Below are 17,166 nucleotides of genomic sequence, written 5' to 3'. Positions count from 1 at the left end.
CTCTGCTTCATGGCCTTACACAGTCTTGCTTGCCTATACCAGATCTTGCAAAAACTGTATGAAGCACTATGTAGAATGGGGATATTATTTTGTTATGAAATGTAGTTGTATTGCAGGATGCAGACTGGAAATGCAAACAGTAGCTCTTCGCTTCCTATCTTCTTGTCTTCAACAATGCCAGCTAAATTGCACGCAGCTTAGGAAAAGACATTACCTTCTATGCGTTTTCAAAGACTGTGTAAACTATTTCAGCCACCATTAATGTTCCATTTGTTGGAACATTACAATCTTTTTGTCACAAATAGTCTTTCCCTCTTAGTTTTACTTCATGTTGTTACTTACCAGGTGTTAACTTTTTCTTGAAACTTCATAGCAATATAATAAAAATCATCACATGCAGTACATCCTGTATGAGTATTTATTCTATTGTGGTCTCTGGTGACACAAGCTTGGTAGGTTTCTTAGCTTTTAAAAAGCTTATAAACCCTAAGTGACCAAGGATTATAGCAAAACATTGGAAGGGAATCAGTGTTTCTGTGGTAAGTAATTATTTTTCCCTGAAAACTATTTAAATATTAAGATGATTGAAAAATATGTTTCTTGGATATTGGGATACCCTGACTAGAAACAATCCTGACAAGAATCTGCCATTCAGTACTAACATTATTAGATTTTCCTTGTGTTATTTTTGTGCAGAAAATAGTGTTTTCTTTTCAGGTTTCATGTGCAGAAAATGCTTTTTCCTATACAAAAACACTTCATGTGGATATTTCAGAGAATAAGTCTCCACTTGTGAATAGTCTTCAGAAATTTCACAGTTTTTGAAGAATTTGTTTCAGCAAGAAGAAAATTGCTAAACTTGTTCATCACTTTTTTGGAGCTGGTTGCTACCTTCAATTCATGTCATTCCTGTGGATGAGACATCTCCAAGCCCTTCTATCCTCCACTGCTCTGCTTAGGTCTTGTAGATATAAGCCCGTGACCTCCTTAATTGAGTCTAGCCATCTGGCATGCAGTATTCCTCTCTTTCTACTGCCTTCAACCTAGCATTATTGTCTTTTCCAATAAGTCATGCCTTCTCATGATGTGGTCAAAAAACAACAGCCTCAATTCAATTACCTTGGTTTCCAGGGAAAGTTCAGGCTTGATCTGTTCAAGGAACCATTTGTTTGTCTTGTTGTCTGTCCATGATATCTTCAGAATCTTTCTCCAGCACCACATCTCAAATGAGTTGATTTTCTTCCAATCTTCTTTCTTCACTGTATCCGTACATGGTATGAGTATTTATTGTGGTCTCTGATTACACGTTTGGTAGGTTTCCGTATTCGTACATGGTGATGGAGAATACAATGAATTGGATGATTCTAACTTTAGTGCTCTGTTGTATATTTGAAGTTGTTACAATCCTAGAAATATGGATACTGATGAAATATTTCATGGGGAGGATTCTTATGGGGGTGACGCCCTCATATTAACTGCCCCTTTTGGGGAGCATATGTCCCTCATAACTACACCGCAATCCCTTCCCTTTCCTTTGTTTGATACTTTTTCTTGGCAGAGCAGATGTAAGACAGCTAGATAATCAACAGATGTAGTTGCACATTTTTGTAGCTTGTTTGTGAGCTAAGGATTGCCTTCCAAAATGTATAGCAGTGTGCAGTCCAAAGGATCCACCTATGAATCCAGGAAGGGTGAATTATATCAGTTCATTTAGGTATGTGAAACAAAGAAAATTTTTTCCAGGTTTTGTTGTTGCTGACTGCCACTATGCACCTTCCTTCACACCACATTGACCACTAGAGGGTCAGCTTGTCTTTCTTGTAAGTGGAAGGGCGGACTTGGCCTAGGGAGATTCCAGCTCCTGATCCCTACCTGAGATTGACCTTTTACAAGCCTTTAATCAAAGTCAGAGAAGCAAACTACCCGCTTTCTTTGTGCCATTTCAAACGTCAGGATCCATTGCAACTTGTGTTTCCAAACATCTGTGTAAGCAGCTATGCTTTAATCCAAGTGCTGAAAAGAATGTGCATTTCTTGAGGTTTTTGGCAAATGCCACAGGGCCTAATATATTCCATCACCCCAAGGAAATGAGCAAGGCTCATATCATAGTCCCGATTCTCTGTTGTTTTCTGTTTCCAACAAAGGAAATAACTTTTGCCTGAGGTGGTGGTGGGAATACTCTTTGATCCATTCTTGAGCGCAAGTGGTGCACTATATCTTGTTATGCTCTTAAGCTCTACTTTTCCTGGCTTTTGCCTTGCTTTGGTGTATACCTGTGTGGAATGCAAAGGTTCTTTTTCAATCCCACTAGAATGTTCAGTCAACATTGCCACAGGGGTGCATATATATTACTTGCAGGAGGCAACATATTTAATAATCAGAGGCTACCTAGTATGGTTTTCTATCTTCAGACATTTCCAGGCCAGGTTCTAAATCGTGAAGCCCTCCAGATATTGTCAAACTGTAGCTTCCAACATCCCTCTTCATTGGCTATGGTGGCTAAGGCTGCTGGGAGTTGCAGTCTAATAACATTTGGAGAGCCTTATAATCCCTAACTCAGTTTAAGAGTTAGATTATTTCTTTGCCAACAATACACTTGTCCCCCCATATTCTCTAGGGTTAGGAGCACAAGACCCCCATGAATATGGAAAAACCACAAATAATAAAAACACCATGTTTTTACCTGACAGGACACCTCTCTAGGAATCTCTAGGTCCTCCAATGGAACTCTGTGGTCAACGTTCAACAGACACTGACCATAGAACTGCTCTGGAGGAACTACAAAGGCCTAGTAGAGGATTCTCCCTTGGAATCTCTAGGCCTTTCAGTGCAACTTTTAGTTAAAGTTGACCATAGAGTTGCATTGGAGGACCTAGATATTGCTTGAGAGAACATATTAATCAAATCCACGAATAATCAAATCTGCAAATATCAAAGCTGCAAATATGGAGGGATGAATGTACAGCGCGCCCGCGTCATACGTGGGCGCGCTTTACGTGGACTTGAGCTTACGCGCTCAAGCTGCGGGGCGCATGCAGGGCAGAAGGGGTGGCGCGTCCCATTCAATTGAATGGCCGCGTGCGCCCGTTGCGCGCTGCCGCGCCACCGCGCACAAGCCCCATTGTTTCCAATGGGGCTTGAGCATAGGCGGAATTCACCTTACGTGGAGGGATCCGGAACTGATCCCCGCATAAGGTGGGGGCTGACTGTACTTCCCAATCCTGTAAATACTTATCTGCACTCAGATATGTTGTTTCTGAGCAGGATAACTTAGGGCAGGTGTGGGAAAGCTGTTTTTGGACATCCTTTTCTGTTTACTTCCATCAGCATGATGAAGAGTCAGGAATAATAAAATGACATCTGGTGAGCCATGGTTTCCCTGTCCCAGTGTCTGGGGGCACCTGAGCACTTTAACAAGGGATATGAGACCTTTATGGTTTCTTCAAGGGAAGTAATAGTACCACTCTATTTTGCTGTGGTTAGATGTCACCTGGAATATCAGTTCTGGTCACTTCAGTTTAAAAAAGATATTGCAAACTGGAATGTGCCCAGAAAAGAGTGAGCAGAGATGGTAAAAGGTCTAGCAGCCAAACTCTATGGGTGCCTCTGCATGGTAGAAATAATATAGTTTGACACCAGTTTAGATGCTGTAGCTCCATCCTGTGGAATCTTGGGATATGTAATTTTACACAGTCTGTAGCCTTTTCTGCCTAAGAGAGCTGGTGCCTCACAAAACATGCAATACCATGATTCTGTTGGCCATGGCAGCTAAAGTGATGTCAGACTGCATTATTTCTACAGTGTAGATGCTCCCTATGAGGAATGGTTAAGGAAGGTGTGTGTTAATTAGTCCAGAGAAGAAAAGAATGAGGGATGATACCGTAGCCATCTTTAAGTATCTAAAGGGATGCCCTGTAGAAGATGGCACAAACTTGTTTTCTGCTGCTTGCTCCTGAAGGTAGGTCCCAAAGCAATGGATTCAATTTCAGAGAGAAAAAGAGAGATTCTGATCAAATATTAGTAAAAACATCCTGATTCTAAGAGCTGTTAGTAGAATTAATGATCTACTTTGGAACATGGTGGACTCTTCTTTATTGGAGCTTTTAAAACAAAGATTAGATAGCTTCCTCTTGGGATTGCTTTAGCAGTGGATTCCTGAATGGCAGGAGACTGAACTAAATTTTCTTTGATAGCCTTTCATAGAAATACGATAATTCTATTATAATTCCCCCAGCCTGTTTGTAGGCCTTACATTGCCTGCCTGCTTGTCCCATTGAGAATACTTCTATTAATTCACTGTTTCAATGGGCCTGAACAGACAGGCCAAAATAAAGCTGCTTTGGGTCACTTTGGAGATATGCTGTTTAAATCACACACACATCTTAAGAGGCCAGGAGTTGCACCAAAGTTGCTCTCCAGTCCTTAGGACTGGAGTGTGGCTTTGGTGTGACTTCTGGCCTCTTAGGACACATGCAGCATTTAAACAGCATACCTCCAAAGTGACCCGAAGCAGCTTTATTTTGGCCTGTCTGTTTGGGCCCTATACTTTCCTCCATCTTGCTTGTGACACACCTGGTTCTTCTAACTGGAACCATTTTATCTGTCCTATGCTTTGTTTATAACTTTAAAGCTCTTTATTTTTGTCTATGTACAAATGGCAAGCAGTTAACATTATGGTAACTGAAAAGTCAGCCAAGTTTCATGCTGCAGCTTTTGAAACAAAGACGCAAAGGCTGAGTATTGTTGACTTTGATTTTATTTCAGCCTTCTCTTACTCTGTATTAACATAAATTTCATCATGTTGTATACATTGAACTGGCATGCTTTAAATTGTAGGCTGGTTTTGATGCCTAAACTGTTGTGCCTTTTTATGTTCTTATGGGCTGGAACAGATGATATTGAAAAATTATTCCGATTATTCTTTAGACAACCTCATCTCAAGGGATTTAAAAATGTTTGCTTGACCATTTATGCATTTAAATTGATATCCTTCCCAACAGTCTCTTCAGAGTGTGAAGGGATCGTGTAGCATTTTTGAGACTAACTGAAAGAAAGAAGCTGGTTGCATGAACTTCTGTACACTTCAGACTACTTTCTCAGATGCATGGGGTGGAATGGAGGGTCCAGGGACAGAGTTGTATAAGCAGACTGTCTGTGAGAATGCAAACTTTGTGGATATGGAGATGAAGTGACAAGTTCAGTTTTAAGAGTTGCTGGGGAACAAAGATAGGACAAAGAATGTTGCTCAAAGCCAAGGTAAGTAGATAACCTATGAATGAGTATTGGAATGGTAATGTGGGAATCGGAAAGGAGACTTGATGGACTGGCCAAGAGAACACTCATGATGCTGGGTGGTGGGGTGGTGGTGGTGGTGTTGGTTTCCTGGCACACATAACACTTACTAACTCCCCGCTCTTCCTCTTTCCGTTGTCCTCCAATGTCCATCATTAAAACTGAACTTGTCACCTCATCACCATACCCATGAAGTTTTGCATTCTCACACACAGCCTACTTACATAACTCTGTCTCTGGACCATCCATTCTACCCCATACATCTCAGGAAGAGGACTGAAGTCTGTGAAAACTCATGCTACCAGCTTTGTTTCCTCTTTCAGTTAGTCTAAAAAGGAGCTACAAGATCCCTTTCCATTCTGATTCCCCAGATTAACATGGCTATGTCTTTGAACTCAACAAACCTTTTAGTTAATGCCAAGGGAATCAAACCTAGGTGCTATCCAGACCGACGGTTTGCGCCGGCCTGGATTTGTGCTAGGGTTGCCTGAGGGTGGCACCACGGCATGCCCCGCAACCCTAGCACGTCACAGCAGCGTCAAAATGGCGGCACCCTGTCTACATGGGTGCCGCCATTAAGACGTGACGAACGCCATTTGCACACTTGGGCGTCACAAGTGCAACAAAAAAGAACCCGCTTTTTGTGGGTTCTTTTTCACCTGTGGCTTCCCGCCGGTGGGAAAGGAGGTGATGGCAGACTGCCCTTTTTGGGCTGTCTGTGTCCCGTGCCAGTTTTCCAGTTTGAAGAGTCTGTCTGTGGCTGTCCTTATGCTAAAAGTTATAGGGGAGGAATCATAGCTCAGTGGTAGATAGATATCTGTATTGTTTACAGAATATGCTTGGTTCAGTCCTCAGCATCTCCAATAAGTCCCCTGTCTAGGACTTGCTAAGCCACCACTAGTCACATTAGGCGATGCTTGTCTTCTTAAGTTTCTTTGTTTGGAAGAAGTTGCCCACTCCATCCCAGTAAGAATGACTTTCTGCAGTGATGTAGAAATGACTCTGAGCATCTCTATCATTATATTTCTGTTAGGGCAGATAATATGTCTGTGCCATCACATGCAATCCCAAATGCATGTAAAGGGATCTTGCTGCACCTTTGAGGCTAACTGTTCAAAAGAGGTTGTGCCATAAGCTTTCATAGACTAAGTCTATTCCATGTATCTGAGGAAGTAGAGTTTATGCTACAATTTTTTTCATGGTGATTGCTGTTGGATAGTGGAACACACTCCCTCAGAGTGTGGTAGAGTGTCCTTCTTTGGAGGTCTTTAAACGGAGGCTGGATGACCATCTGTCAGGGGTGCTTTGATTGTGAGTTCCTGCATGGCAGGGGTTTGGACTTGATGACCCTTGGGGTCTCTTCCAATTCTATGATTTTATTATTAGTCTCAAAGGTGCTACGAGAACCTTTTGCAAACTGATATTCCAGACTAACATAACTATGTCTCTGAATCCCAATCCTAAATGTGTTAGCTCAATAATTAGTACCCCTGGATATTGGCAGGGCAAGATTACATCCTAGTAAGCATCCACAGATAGGACTGCAGCCTCAGATTCTTTGTCTATGTTCCTCCAAATGACTTTGTGATGCAAATGGATCCTGGATCCACATCGGATCCATCCTGTTGCTGTTGGGTCATATGTGAGTTATAAGAGGAATAAGTACCTCCCATGACTTGAAAGGGCCCCATGAAGATAGGCATGGAGCCATCTTCCAGTGCCCACCAGGGCATTTGCATGGCTAAATCTTTCCCAGTTTTTCTTTGTTGAAATGGAAACAATGATTAATCAGAGTCTCCAGATTTAGAATGTGTGGAACGTAGAGGAGCCCACATACACCAAAGAGGATAATCCTCTGATTTCAAATATCATAAAAAAAGGAAATAGTTGGGAAATGAATCCCCCAAAAGTGCATTTTGATGAGAGGAGTGTTCTGACTTCCATATATAGTTATAATCTGGACCAATTTACCAAGTCCCATTTTTGTTTTGTCAGTTGTCTACATTCAGCTCAAAGATTATTGTCATGACCATGAATCATAACAAAAAGGAGTAAAAGAGTATTGAATACTACATAGTTCCATAACATTGCTTCCAGCAGTTTCATTAGTGTTGTTTTTAATGTTTTAATGATGCTGGGTTGAATGTTTATGTCATTTTTATTGTTTAAAAACCTTGTCTATTAAATGTATTAATTGTTTATTGCCTTGCTGGCTTTTTACAGAAAGGCAATATAAAAGTACTTAGAATCAATAACATAATAAAATGAAATAATATAGCCAACATTCCCTCCCTAATATTCTCATCCATCATTATAATGTTCTGCCATGTTTTTGTTTAAATATATTTGGTATGGATTAGGGATGGACGGATCAGTCTGTTTTGAGTCTATGTCGGTTTCATATGTGATGGTCATTTCATTCCATCCTGCTTTCAAGTTATCTGCATCGTTTGCCCCCAGGGGAATCAGCACAAAAATTCACTTGCATTTTATTGTATGTTGAGTAAATTACACATTTCATTTGCATACATTTTTTAAAGCTGAAAACTGTATTACAAAATTTAGAAAAGTGTAAGATTGGAAGGCTGTTTCCCCACCTGTTCAGTCATTTGAGAGGTGTACGCCCACATTAATAAACTTAAAAATGTGGACCAAATGGAACTCCTGAGTATCCTTAATATGGATTTACTTTGAAAAATCAGTCCACATAAACACAAAGTTAGCTGCATGATTTTCTCAGTAAACTGCATGAAAATGGTCCATCATTTACCAATATAATATTGCTCTCCAAAATACAATGGGTGCTTGGTATCCGCTGGGGTTTGGTTCCAGGACCCCCTGTGGATACCAAAAACCGTGGTGCTGAAGTCCCACTATATTCAATGGCATAGTACAATGTGCCTCTTATATAAAATGGCAAACTCAATGTTTGCTTTTTGAAATTAATACCTTTTTTTGAATATTTTCAAACTGTGTATGCTTGAATCTGTGAATAAAAAAATCAGTGGATATGAAGGGCTGACTGTATGCTAATTTACTGTTGCATACAACATAAAGTGTGCTATTTTTTCAACATATGTTTATGCATTGCTGTAAATCCCCCATCAGTCTACATATGTTAACTGAAATGAAACAGATTGACTGTTCACAAGATAAAAACTAATGATCAGATATCATCGAATCCTAGAGCTGGAAGAGGCCATGCAGTCCAACTCTAATCTGTCATGCAGGAAGACACCATCATAGCACTCCCAACAAATGGCCATCCAGCTTCTGTTTCAAAACCTCCACTCCAAGGCACCATATTCCACTGTTGAACACCCCCTATCCTTAGGAAGCTCTTCCTAATGTTTGAGTGGAGTCTCTTTCCCTGTAGCTTGAATCCATTGCTGTATATCCTAGTCTCTGGAGCAGTGGTTCCCAACCTTCCTAATGCTGCAACCCTTTAATACAGTTCCTCATGTTGTGGTGACCCAAACCCATGAAACCTATGCAACATTATCATCTTAATGAAATAGGTGTTTTCCAATGGTCTTTGGCGACCCCCATGATAGGGTCATTCGACCCCCAAAGGGGTCCCGACCCACAGGTTGGAAACCACTGCTCTGGAGCAAAAGAAAACATGCTTGATCTATCCTCAATATGACATCCCTTCAGATATTTAAATATGACTATCAAATCACCTCTTAACCGTCTCTTCTCCAAGCTAAACATACCCAGTTCCCTAAGTTCCTCAACATAGGGCTTGGTGGTTTCCAGACCTTTCAGTATTTTGGTTGCCCTTCTCTGGATACACTCTAGCTTGTCGATACCCTTCTTGACATGTGGTGCCCAGAACTGGACACAGTATTCCAGGTGAGGTCTAACCAAAGCAGAATAGATTGGCACTATTATATCTCTCAATCTAGTACTATTACTTATAATAGTAAAAGTAATATTGCTGGAAACTTTAAATCAACTCCACCCGGGAGTTGCGTGGTTTGACTGCTGCGGTTCCCTCACAAAGCAACTAGCAGCACCGGCAGACCACCGCAAAGCGGCGGTCTGTAACAGACCACAGTAAGGTGAAATAAGACTGAAGAGGATGTCCTTGTAGTATGATCACTGGAGTAATACCTGCTGCATCGCCTGTATTTGGCCAGAGTCACAGGGGCATAATCTGTCTGAGAAGGAGATCATGCAACATTATCATCATAAAGTGATGCTTCTTGGAATGAGGTTACATTACCTCATTGATATCCCACTGATCCCCCAATTCTTGGATAGAATCAAAATAATTGATGGTCCAGAACCACAGACAATAGCCCATGATAGAGATAGCATTAATAATAGCTTTGTGAATTTTTAAGAAACGCTTATTGGAAGAGCAAATTTGCGCACAAACATGGACTAGAGAGATAATTTTTAGAAATGAATCATACTGCAAAAGCCAGTGAAACACTGAACAACAACTAAGGGCAGTTGGTGTCAGACTCAGAGCAGAACAGGCTTTATGTAAAACACAGAGACTCATAAACAGATTGCTTCTCAAATTAATAAGAAAGACAAAGAATGGTTTAAGCTAGGCTATTAAACACAAAGTTGAGAGATGAAAAGAGGAAGACCAAATGTAGACAACAATCAACAGCCACCCAAGGTTTCACTGCAGCATTTTTAATGATCAGTTACTAAGAGCTAAACCTACTAAACATACAAAGAGATGCAGAAAATAATTGGCTATATATCTTCAATGAGCTCACACAATCCCACTCCCCTATGAAGGTAGAATATTGGTGAGATTCTTTTCCCAGATGTTAGTGCTTTTAATGAGCAGAGCCCAGCTTCCCTCCTCTGCTCCACATCACCCCACCTTGGCATTTTTTTTACATGCTCATGTAGGAGATGACATGTCTGGCTTTCTCCCAGTTTTTAAAACATCTTGATCAGTCCAACTTATTCTGGACTCTGCTGTTCTACTCTGGTACTGAACTGAGGCAATCTGAGCCATTCTACAGCTGGTACATATAAGTGCATAACTACCTTGACTTGCTTTGGCGTTCATTTGAATTTCTTGTCCAACTCTGGTGGAACTGGAGAGTGAGTTGGCCTATGTTAATTGTCTGCACTGATCACATCTTAATAGATGCCTCTGGAACAGATCTGTCCCATGGTTGTTGCACCCCCTTTATTTACACAGGGAATTGGCTGCAGCTGCTTTTTCCAGAAGAAAACTCATGTTCTGCATATGCTACAGAAGCTATTTCATGTGCAACATCCATGCATGCAGCCACTGTGGAAAAGAAAAGACAATGGGCAGAAAGGGATTCCAGTTTTCTTTGTGTCTTTTGTTAATTGTACATGTTTAGTCCCCCCCCCCCCTAAATAGCTCGTAACATAGGTTAAATAACAAGTACTGGATCTCTGGTTTGACTCTGGTGTCAGTTAAGGTGGTAAAATATACTGTGATAAACGCTTCTTAAAGCTGACTGAGGAGCTAACTGTCTTCTGCCTCCACCTTTCAAACTTTCCATATAATTCACTAGTATATTTCAGTGGAGTGAGTCAGTCTGGCTCCCTCTCAATCTTTGAAATCACAGCCACAAATAAATATGAATTGCAAAGACGTCTTAGGAGAATGATCAGTCTAGGTTGGTGCCAGTCTTGTCCCGTGATTGGAAATATGTCAACAGGAAAAGGTTGCAGATGAGTTCCCATTGTCATGGTGGTTCCTGTGACCGACATAAGTCATTTAGTGGCAGCTATCCTCCCAATGGAGTTCTTCCCTTGATATATCATGGAAACTATATCTAATTCAGCACCCATATCTTCTTTTTTCCTCCTCCACCCTTCCACCAAACCTCTCTGTCTTCTTCACAAACTCTTTCTTCCTGCCTCCATCCTTGCCAAACCTTGGAACATGGGAAGCTGTCTTCTGTTGTCAGACCCTTGGTCCATCTAGGACAGTATTGTCAACTGTGACCGACAGCAACCTTCCAAGGTTTTAGGCAAGGTTCTTCCCCAGCTCCACCTGGAGGTCACAAGTGTCCTCTGACTGTCTCCCATTCAAGTGCTACTCATGCCCGGTGGGGCTTAGCTTCTGAAATAGACAAGATCAAGTGTGTCAGTATGGTAAGATGAGCATTCTGAGTGTAAGATATTTTTAAAAATCCATACCTTTCCAGCCTGTTTCTCCTCATTGCAGTTATTGCTTGGGACTGCTTTCTGAAGAGACACATGGGCCAGCATTCTCTTAGTGATGTGTGCAAGATTAAAACCACTTTATGCCTGTGTATGTCTCTCCCCCCCCCCCTGGTTGTTGCAGAGGTGGGTTTTCTCTTCTCTCCTCCCAATGACCAAAGCTTATCCCCATCAGGATTCACAGTTGTACTATGATGCTTGCCCCCAAAACAGCCATTCTGTAGGTGATGTAGAGTGAAGGGGATCACAGAAACACCTGGCTATGGCCCATAGCCAGATGCATCACCTGCCAAACGCCCAGTGGATCTTGGCAGAAGATGTCTTCAGCCATGTCTGACTATGTATGTACTGTAGCCAGATGCTTCCCTAGCCCCCCACCTCACTCTCCAATAGCAACCATTCTGTGGGACTATTGCAGTGGTCAGTGGGGAGTTACAGAGAGTTCCACTAGCAGAAATCTTAGGCAGTGTAGGATCTTGGCCATGGTCAGTAATGGCCTGTGAATCCTGCTGGTTTAAACAGGACTTCCACACCAACCATTTCAGAGGAAGCAAGTAGGGTGAATGGAATGCTGACAATTCACTGGAGTAAAACCATCTGTTTTGCCTTTAGGTGGAAAGGAGCTGTTGTCGACTGGAATGGCACGGAACCCATCCTGTGAATGGCCTGACCCATCATCAGTTGAAAACAAACTTGTTCTCACACTTCAGGGTTAGCCCAGCAGATGCTGGGTTTGCTATCGTCGCCTTTGGTGGGACCATCCCGTAAAGTGGGTGAGAGCAGGATTTCATCTTGCATGGCTGGTGCTCCCTCTTTGGTGTAAACAGTGGCTGTGCAGACATGGACCTGCTTTCCTTTGCTGTGTTCTGTGTGGGAGAGTAGAAAATCAACCTTGACAGCTGAAAACAGGCTGCAGGAAAGGAGCAGTAAAACTGTCAACATTCTGGTATCTTAATCCACCCCATGTCCTGTGATTGTATCTGCTGAACAACAGGACAGCACCCATGTATCTTTTTTAGCAAAGGCTCTTTTTCACTGCCTCCATTGTAAATAGAGAAAACAGAAACAGAGAACACACTCACAAATGATAGATGGAGTCATTCTTCTCAATAGTGTTTCTGCGTTAAGGTAACACAATGGCTTTCAAAATAGTAGACGAAAGGAGATTGCTGCCAATACTTCGCTCCCACACCTTTTGTCAGTACTCGGACTCTCGGACAGAAAAAGGCATGAACTAAGGGTGTTGTCTTTATTTCAGCAAAGACTCCAGAATATTGCTTGACAATGAGAATTGTAGATGGCATGCCGAACCATTGAAACTGAAATACTCTAAAGTAGATGATAGGACAATATGTTTTATGCCTGGACACTGTTTTTGCTGGTCGGGACAACATATTCATCACCAAGTTAGCATCCCCATAGTCATTTCCCTACAACCATTTCAATCAGTTCCATTTATTAGAGAAGAGTATGTGAATTTATGTCGTCATATTATATGTTTCCTGGCATTGCTGGCAAACATAATGAACATAGATCTCAAGCAGGAAAACAGATTATGTGATATTCCTGACTCACGTAGGAGTTACAATAGAAAATATGTCTGGGACTGAGCAAGAGGATTTGGTATGGGGATGTCAATCTCTATGATGACTAAAGTGTCTAGACTAGATCTCCATCAGAGAAACATTTCCAGTAATTTATACATTCAAAGCATTTATTTTATAAGGCATAAAAACAAAACAGAATAGACACCCAAGGAGGGCAGTTTCTTCTTTGGTTGAGTAAAAACACGGAATCCAGGATCTTGCCTTCATGGTTCGGCCCATTTCTACTTAGGCAGAGTTGGGTCTGAAATCCTCATGTCTGATGATGTTCTGCCTTTAGTGCTGAGGCCTTGGATAGGAGGGTGGTCAGGAGAAAAGAGTCAGGGAACATCAAGCTGGTTATCTGTGCCCCGCTTGTGCCTTAGGATTTTAGAAGTGAAATGTACTTGCTAAAATATATATTGTTTAGGAGTAATATTTTCTGTACAGTGTAGCAAGTAGGTTTGACAGTGTCTCCTTGCAGCTGCAGCATTTGTTGAATGAAGTTGTATTTAGTGGGCATTTTAATGTAATTTTGTAAATAAAAGTGTTTTTGATTTGATATTACAACTAATCTATGTTATCACTGCTTTTTTCTTCTATTTATTGTTGAGATTGCTGGTGACAGTTGCTGCCCAGGCCAACTCTTGGTGACAGAACAATCCTTCCTACTGAGAAATACAATGCTGGCTTCCTGTCGGCAGTGTAAACCGTGGATGATGGGCTCAGCTGGCTCCTGTGTACAGGAACTTCCACTATATTAGTAGCCTTGCACATGGTCATTTTTAAGCTTCCAGCTGTGAACATCATAATAAGGAAGCAATTTGTGTTGGAATATGAGATGAAGCACACATTTTGTTTAGGAAGGTTCTAGGCAGCGCTTGGCCATGCTGTGTGGATGGGAGATTTTAAGAATTGTAATCCAAAAATATCACTTTTAAAAATTCTGATTCTAGGACAACAGAGAGCCAAGTGCAGGCCTCTAGATGTTGCTGCATATGTAGCTATTTTCTGTATGCCATTCATTTTTCACTAAACCTCTGTGATGGCTTCACTTAGCAGAGCTTGGTGGCTGGGGGATTCTGGAAACTCTAGTCCAAAAATAACCTTCTGTATACTCTGCTCCTTATTTCTATTACTTTTTTTTACTAGAAAGTTGCAAACAAGGCAATCATTCCCCCATATGAAGGTTTCCCAACTCCTCTTCAGAAATGTATTATTTTCCTTTCTGTTTCTGTTGTTCAGGCTGTGAATGCCATTTGCTTATGTAGACAAAATGGATGCCCAATGAACAAGAGAGAGACAGCAACAGGCTTGGAGGAATCCTAAGGTTAGCAAAAGCACCCCACAAAAACACTGTCTAACAGAACCCACCAAACATGGCTTTGTTATTTCATTTCATTCCTTTAAGTCATTGTTACCTTATAGCGACCCTAAGTCAAATTTAGCATAGGATTTTCTTGGCGAGTTTTGTTCAGAGGAAGTTTGGCAGTTCCTTCCTCTAAAGCTTAGAAGGTGACCTTGCCAAAGGGCATCCAGTGGGTTTCCATGGCCAAAGGGGATTCAAACCCTGGTCTCCAGTCGTAGTTCAATGTTCAAACCAAAACACCACACTGGATCTCTACAGAGCACTGTGGGATGGGGATGCACCAAAGGATGCTGAGTAGCTGTAAGATGTTCATAAGTTGGAGGGGGAAAAGAAAAATCAGAAGGAGGCAGAATCAGTGGTGGCTGGTGGGTTCCAGGTCAATGAGATGGTGAGTCAACTCTAGGATGCAGTCCCACCTACAATGGAGCTTTCCAAGTTTCTAGTATGAACCTAAGATACCTTCTTTAGTATTTGGACTAAGACCCAGGGTGGATTCACTGCTCCACTGACATGAAAATACTAGACACCACCAGGGAGAATGCAATAGAATGGCCAGAATCTTAAACTGCAACATACTCCAATGTGATGTTGCACTCTAAGTCTTGTATGTTTTTATTTAAATCTCTCTTGTTCCCATTGGCATCCTGACATTTCATCCCCAAATGAGAACAGTTGGCCCTCCATATCCACAGATTCTTTACCCATGGATTCAAGCATCCATGCCTTGAAAATGTTCCAAAAGTTGAGTCAAGTGAGTGTATCATTTATGTGGAGTTGAGTCCAAGTTGAGTCATTGAAGGGACTTGAATACGACTTGAGTCCAAGTCAATTGAGTCAGGTCTACATGATTGGTAGAGGCTTGGCCTGGATAACCTTTGGGGTTTCTTCCAAGTCTATGATTCTACATGGCCCACGACCCACAACTTGCCTACCCCTGCCTTAGAAGAATTGGGTGTTTTCTGTTGAAATGCTCCAAGAGAAAGCTTCTGCAGCCAAGATTTGATTTGCCACTGCTGTGGAACTGAGTTCCTTGTTGATAACCCTTGACCAGTGGGTCTGGGAAGAATATCTGGGCCTCTTGCCAAGGTGGCAAGCTTGTCTGGGCTTCTGTGTTACTTTTGGAAGAGGGCAACTCCTTTCCCTCACAATCCCAAAGTGTTGGCAAGAGGAGAAGGAGAGAAAATTCAGGAATGTCAAGTGTGTGCAGCTATCTGTGTTATGTGTTGGGCTGCCCAATCATCTTAAACTCATTTGGCACAGGCCTGCAGATCCTCAGCAAGGAAATATGCCAAACATCCCTCACCCTGTTTTGCAAGAAGTATTTATTAGTTTGCAAAATGCCAGGGAAAAATGTATAGGGCAAACACAGACTGCCTGTCCTGTCCTCACAGACACACAGAAAGAATGGGCACTAGTGAATTATGTCCAACAACCCTAAGCCTCCTTCTGGACTTTGTTTCTTTTGGTTAAATTTTGCAAATAACAGCTTGGATTGCCAAACTGCAATTTTCAAAAATACCTGCCCTGGCATAGAAACAGGAGCAAGGAAGTGGAGACGTCCAAGTGTTGATGGGTTTGGATAGCAGGATTTGGAAGGTCAGGCAGTGCAAGCTAGTGGATTCTGGTAATTCCAAAGATAAGTGTTGTTGTTTTGTTGTTATTTTGTTGTTGTTGTTTTCTTGGTTAGATTTGTTTGGAGGAGATTTGCCATTTCCTTCCCCTGAGGCTGAGGGAGTATGACTTGCCAAAGGTCAGCCAGTGGGTTTCATGGCCCAGCTGAGAATCAAATCCTCATCTTCAGAGTTGGAGTCCAACACTCAAACTAATATCCCACCTTTATACCAGGTTGAGACTGAAGGTTTACAACACTTCAAGCAAACATAGTTAAAAATTCACACTATACAAAAGTTAAAAACAAATTAAGCTATTGCAAAATTTGAAAGCAGTTAGTGCAAATTAAAACAAATAGTACTCCAGCATATTATAGAAGAGAGCCAGTGTGGTGTATTATTATTATTATTATTAGTTTTATTTATACCCCGCCTTTCCACAGGGTGTGATCAAGGCGGCTTACAACAAAATCTCAAAATACAAGGCAAACAATGCACAGAGAAAAACAGTACACAATATCATACAATGCCAACAATATAAAATTACAGTACATAATACAATGCAGAAAAAACAATATAATACAATGCAGAAAAACAATAGAATCTCAAAATACAAAGCGGCTTACAACAGGATCTCAAAATACAAAGCAAACAATGCACAGAGGAAAACCGTACACAATACCATACAATGCCAACAATGTAAAATTACAGTACATAATATAATGCAGAAAAAAACCAATATAATACAATGCAAAAAAACCAATCCCCTGACAGTAAAACATGCACCCCCCCTCTCAAATTCCCTCCCTCCAAAAAGGCCGCAACGGCGGCGCCAGGCAATTGTCCTTGGCGCTCCTCCCCAATGGTATAGGGGTAAAGGAGAGTCCCTTGGGCCGCAGCCCAGATGGAAGCGGGCAGGCGGGTGGCGTCCTCTCCGGGGAGGCCGGCGAGCCGGCTTATGAGGGGCCGCTCTCACCTGGCCCCTCCCCTTTCAAAAACGCCATGTAGTGCTGGAGCACTAGACTCTAGGACATTGGGAGACAGGATTCAAATCCTCTCTCAGCCAGGGAAACCCACTGAGTGACCTTGGGAAAGTTCCACTCTCTCAGCCTCAGAGGAAGCCAAAGGCAAAACC

The 17,166-nt window shown here is 41.8% G+C and overlaps 1 protein-coding gene across 6 annotated transcripts in view; it reads left to right on the top strand.

The window, feature by feature from the left end:
• MINDY4 (MINDY lysine 48 deubiquitinase 4) overlaps positions 1 to 13,626 on the top strand; it is a 115,415-nt gene extending 101,789 nt beyond the window's left edge. For 4 of the 6 annotated variants that reach the window (XM_042472184.1, XM_042472180.1, XM_042472183.1 and 1 more), the window contains one exon: positions 12,082 to 13,626. In XM_042472184.1, coding sequence (XP_042328118.1) covers positions 12,082 to 12,130 — 49 coding nt within the window. In that variant the 3' untranslated portion in view covers positions 12,131 to 13,626. The remainder of the gene's footprint in view (positions 1 to 12,081) is intronic. The other 2 variants (XR_006104445.1, XR_006104446.1) reach the window with 1 other exon arrangement.
• Positions 13,627 to 17,166: the final 3,540 nt, after the last annotated feature.

The sequence above is a fragment of the Sceloporus undulatus genome, chromosome 6 (genome assembly GCF_019175285.1).
Source record: "Sceloporus undulatus isolate JIND9_A2432 ecotype Alabama chromosome 6, SceUnd_v1.1, whole genome shotgun sequence".
Classification (NCBI taxonomy): Eukaryota; Metazoa; Chordata; class Lepidosauria; order Squamata; family Phrynosomatidae; genus Sceloporus; species Sceloporus undulatus.
This window is presented reverse-complemented; position numbering and strand designations above follow the sequence as displayed.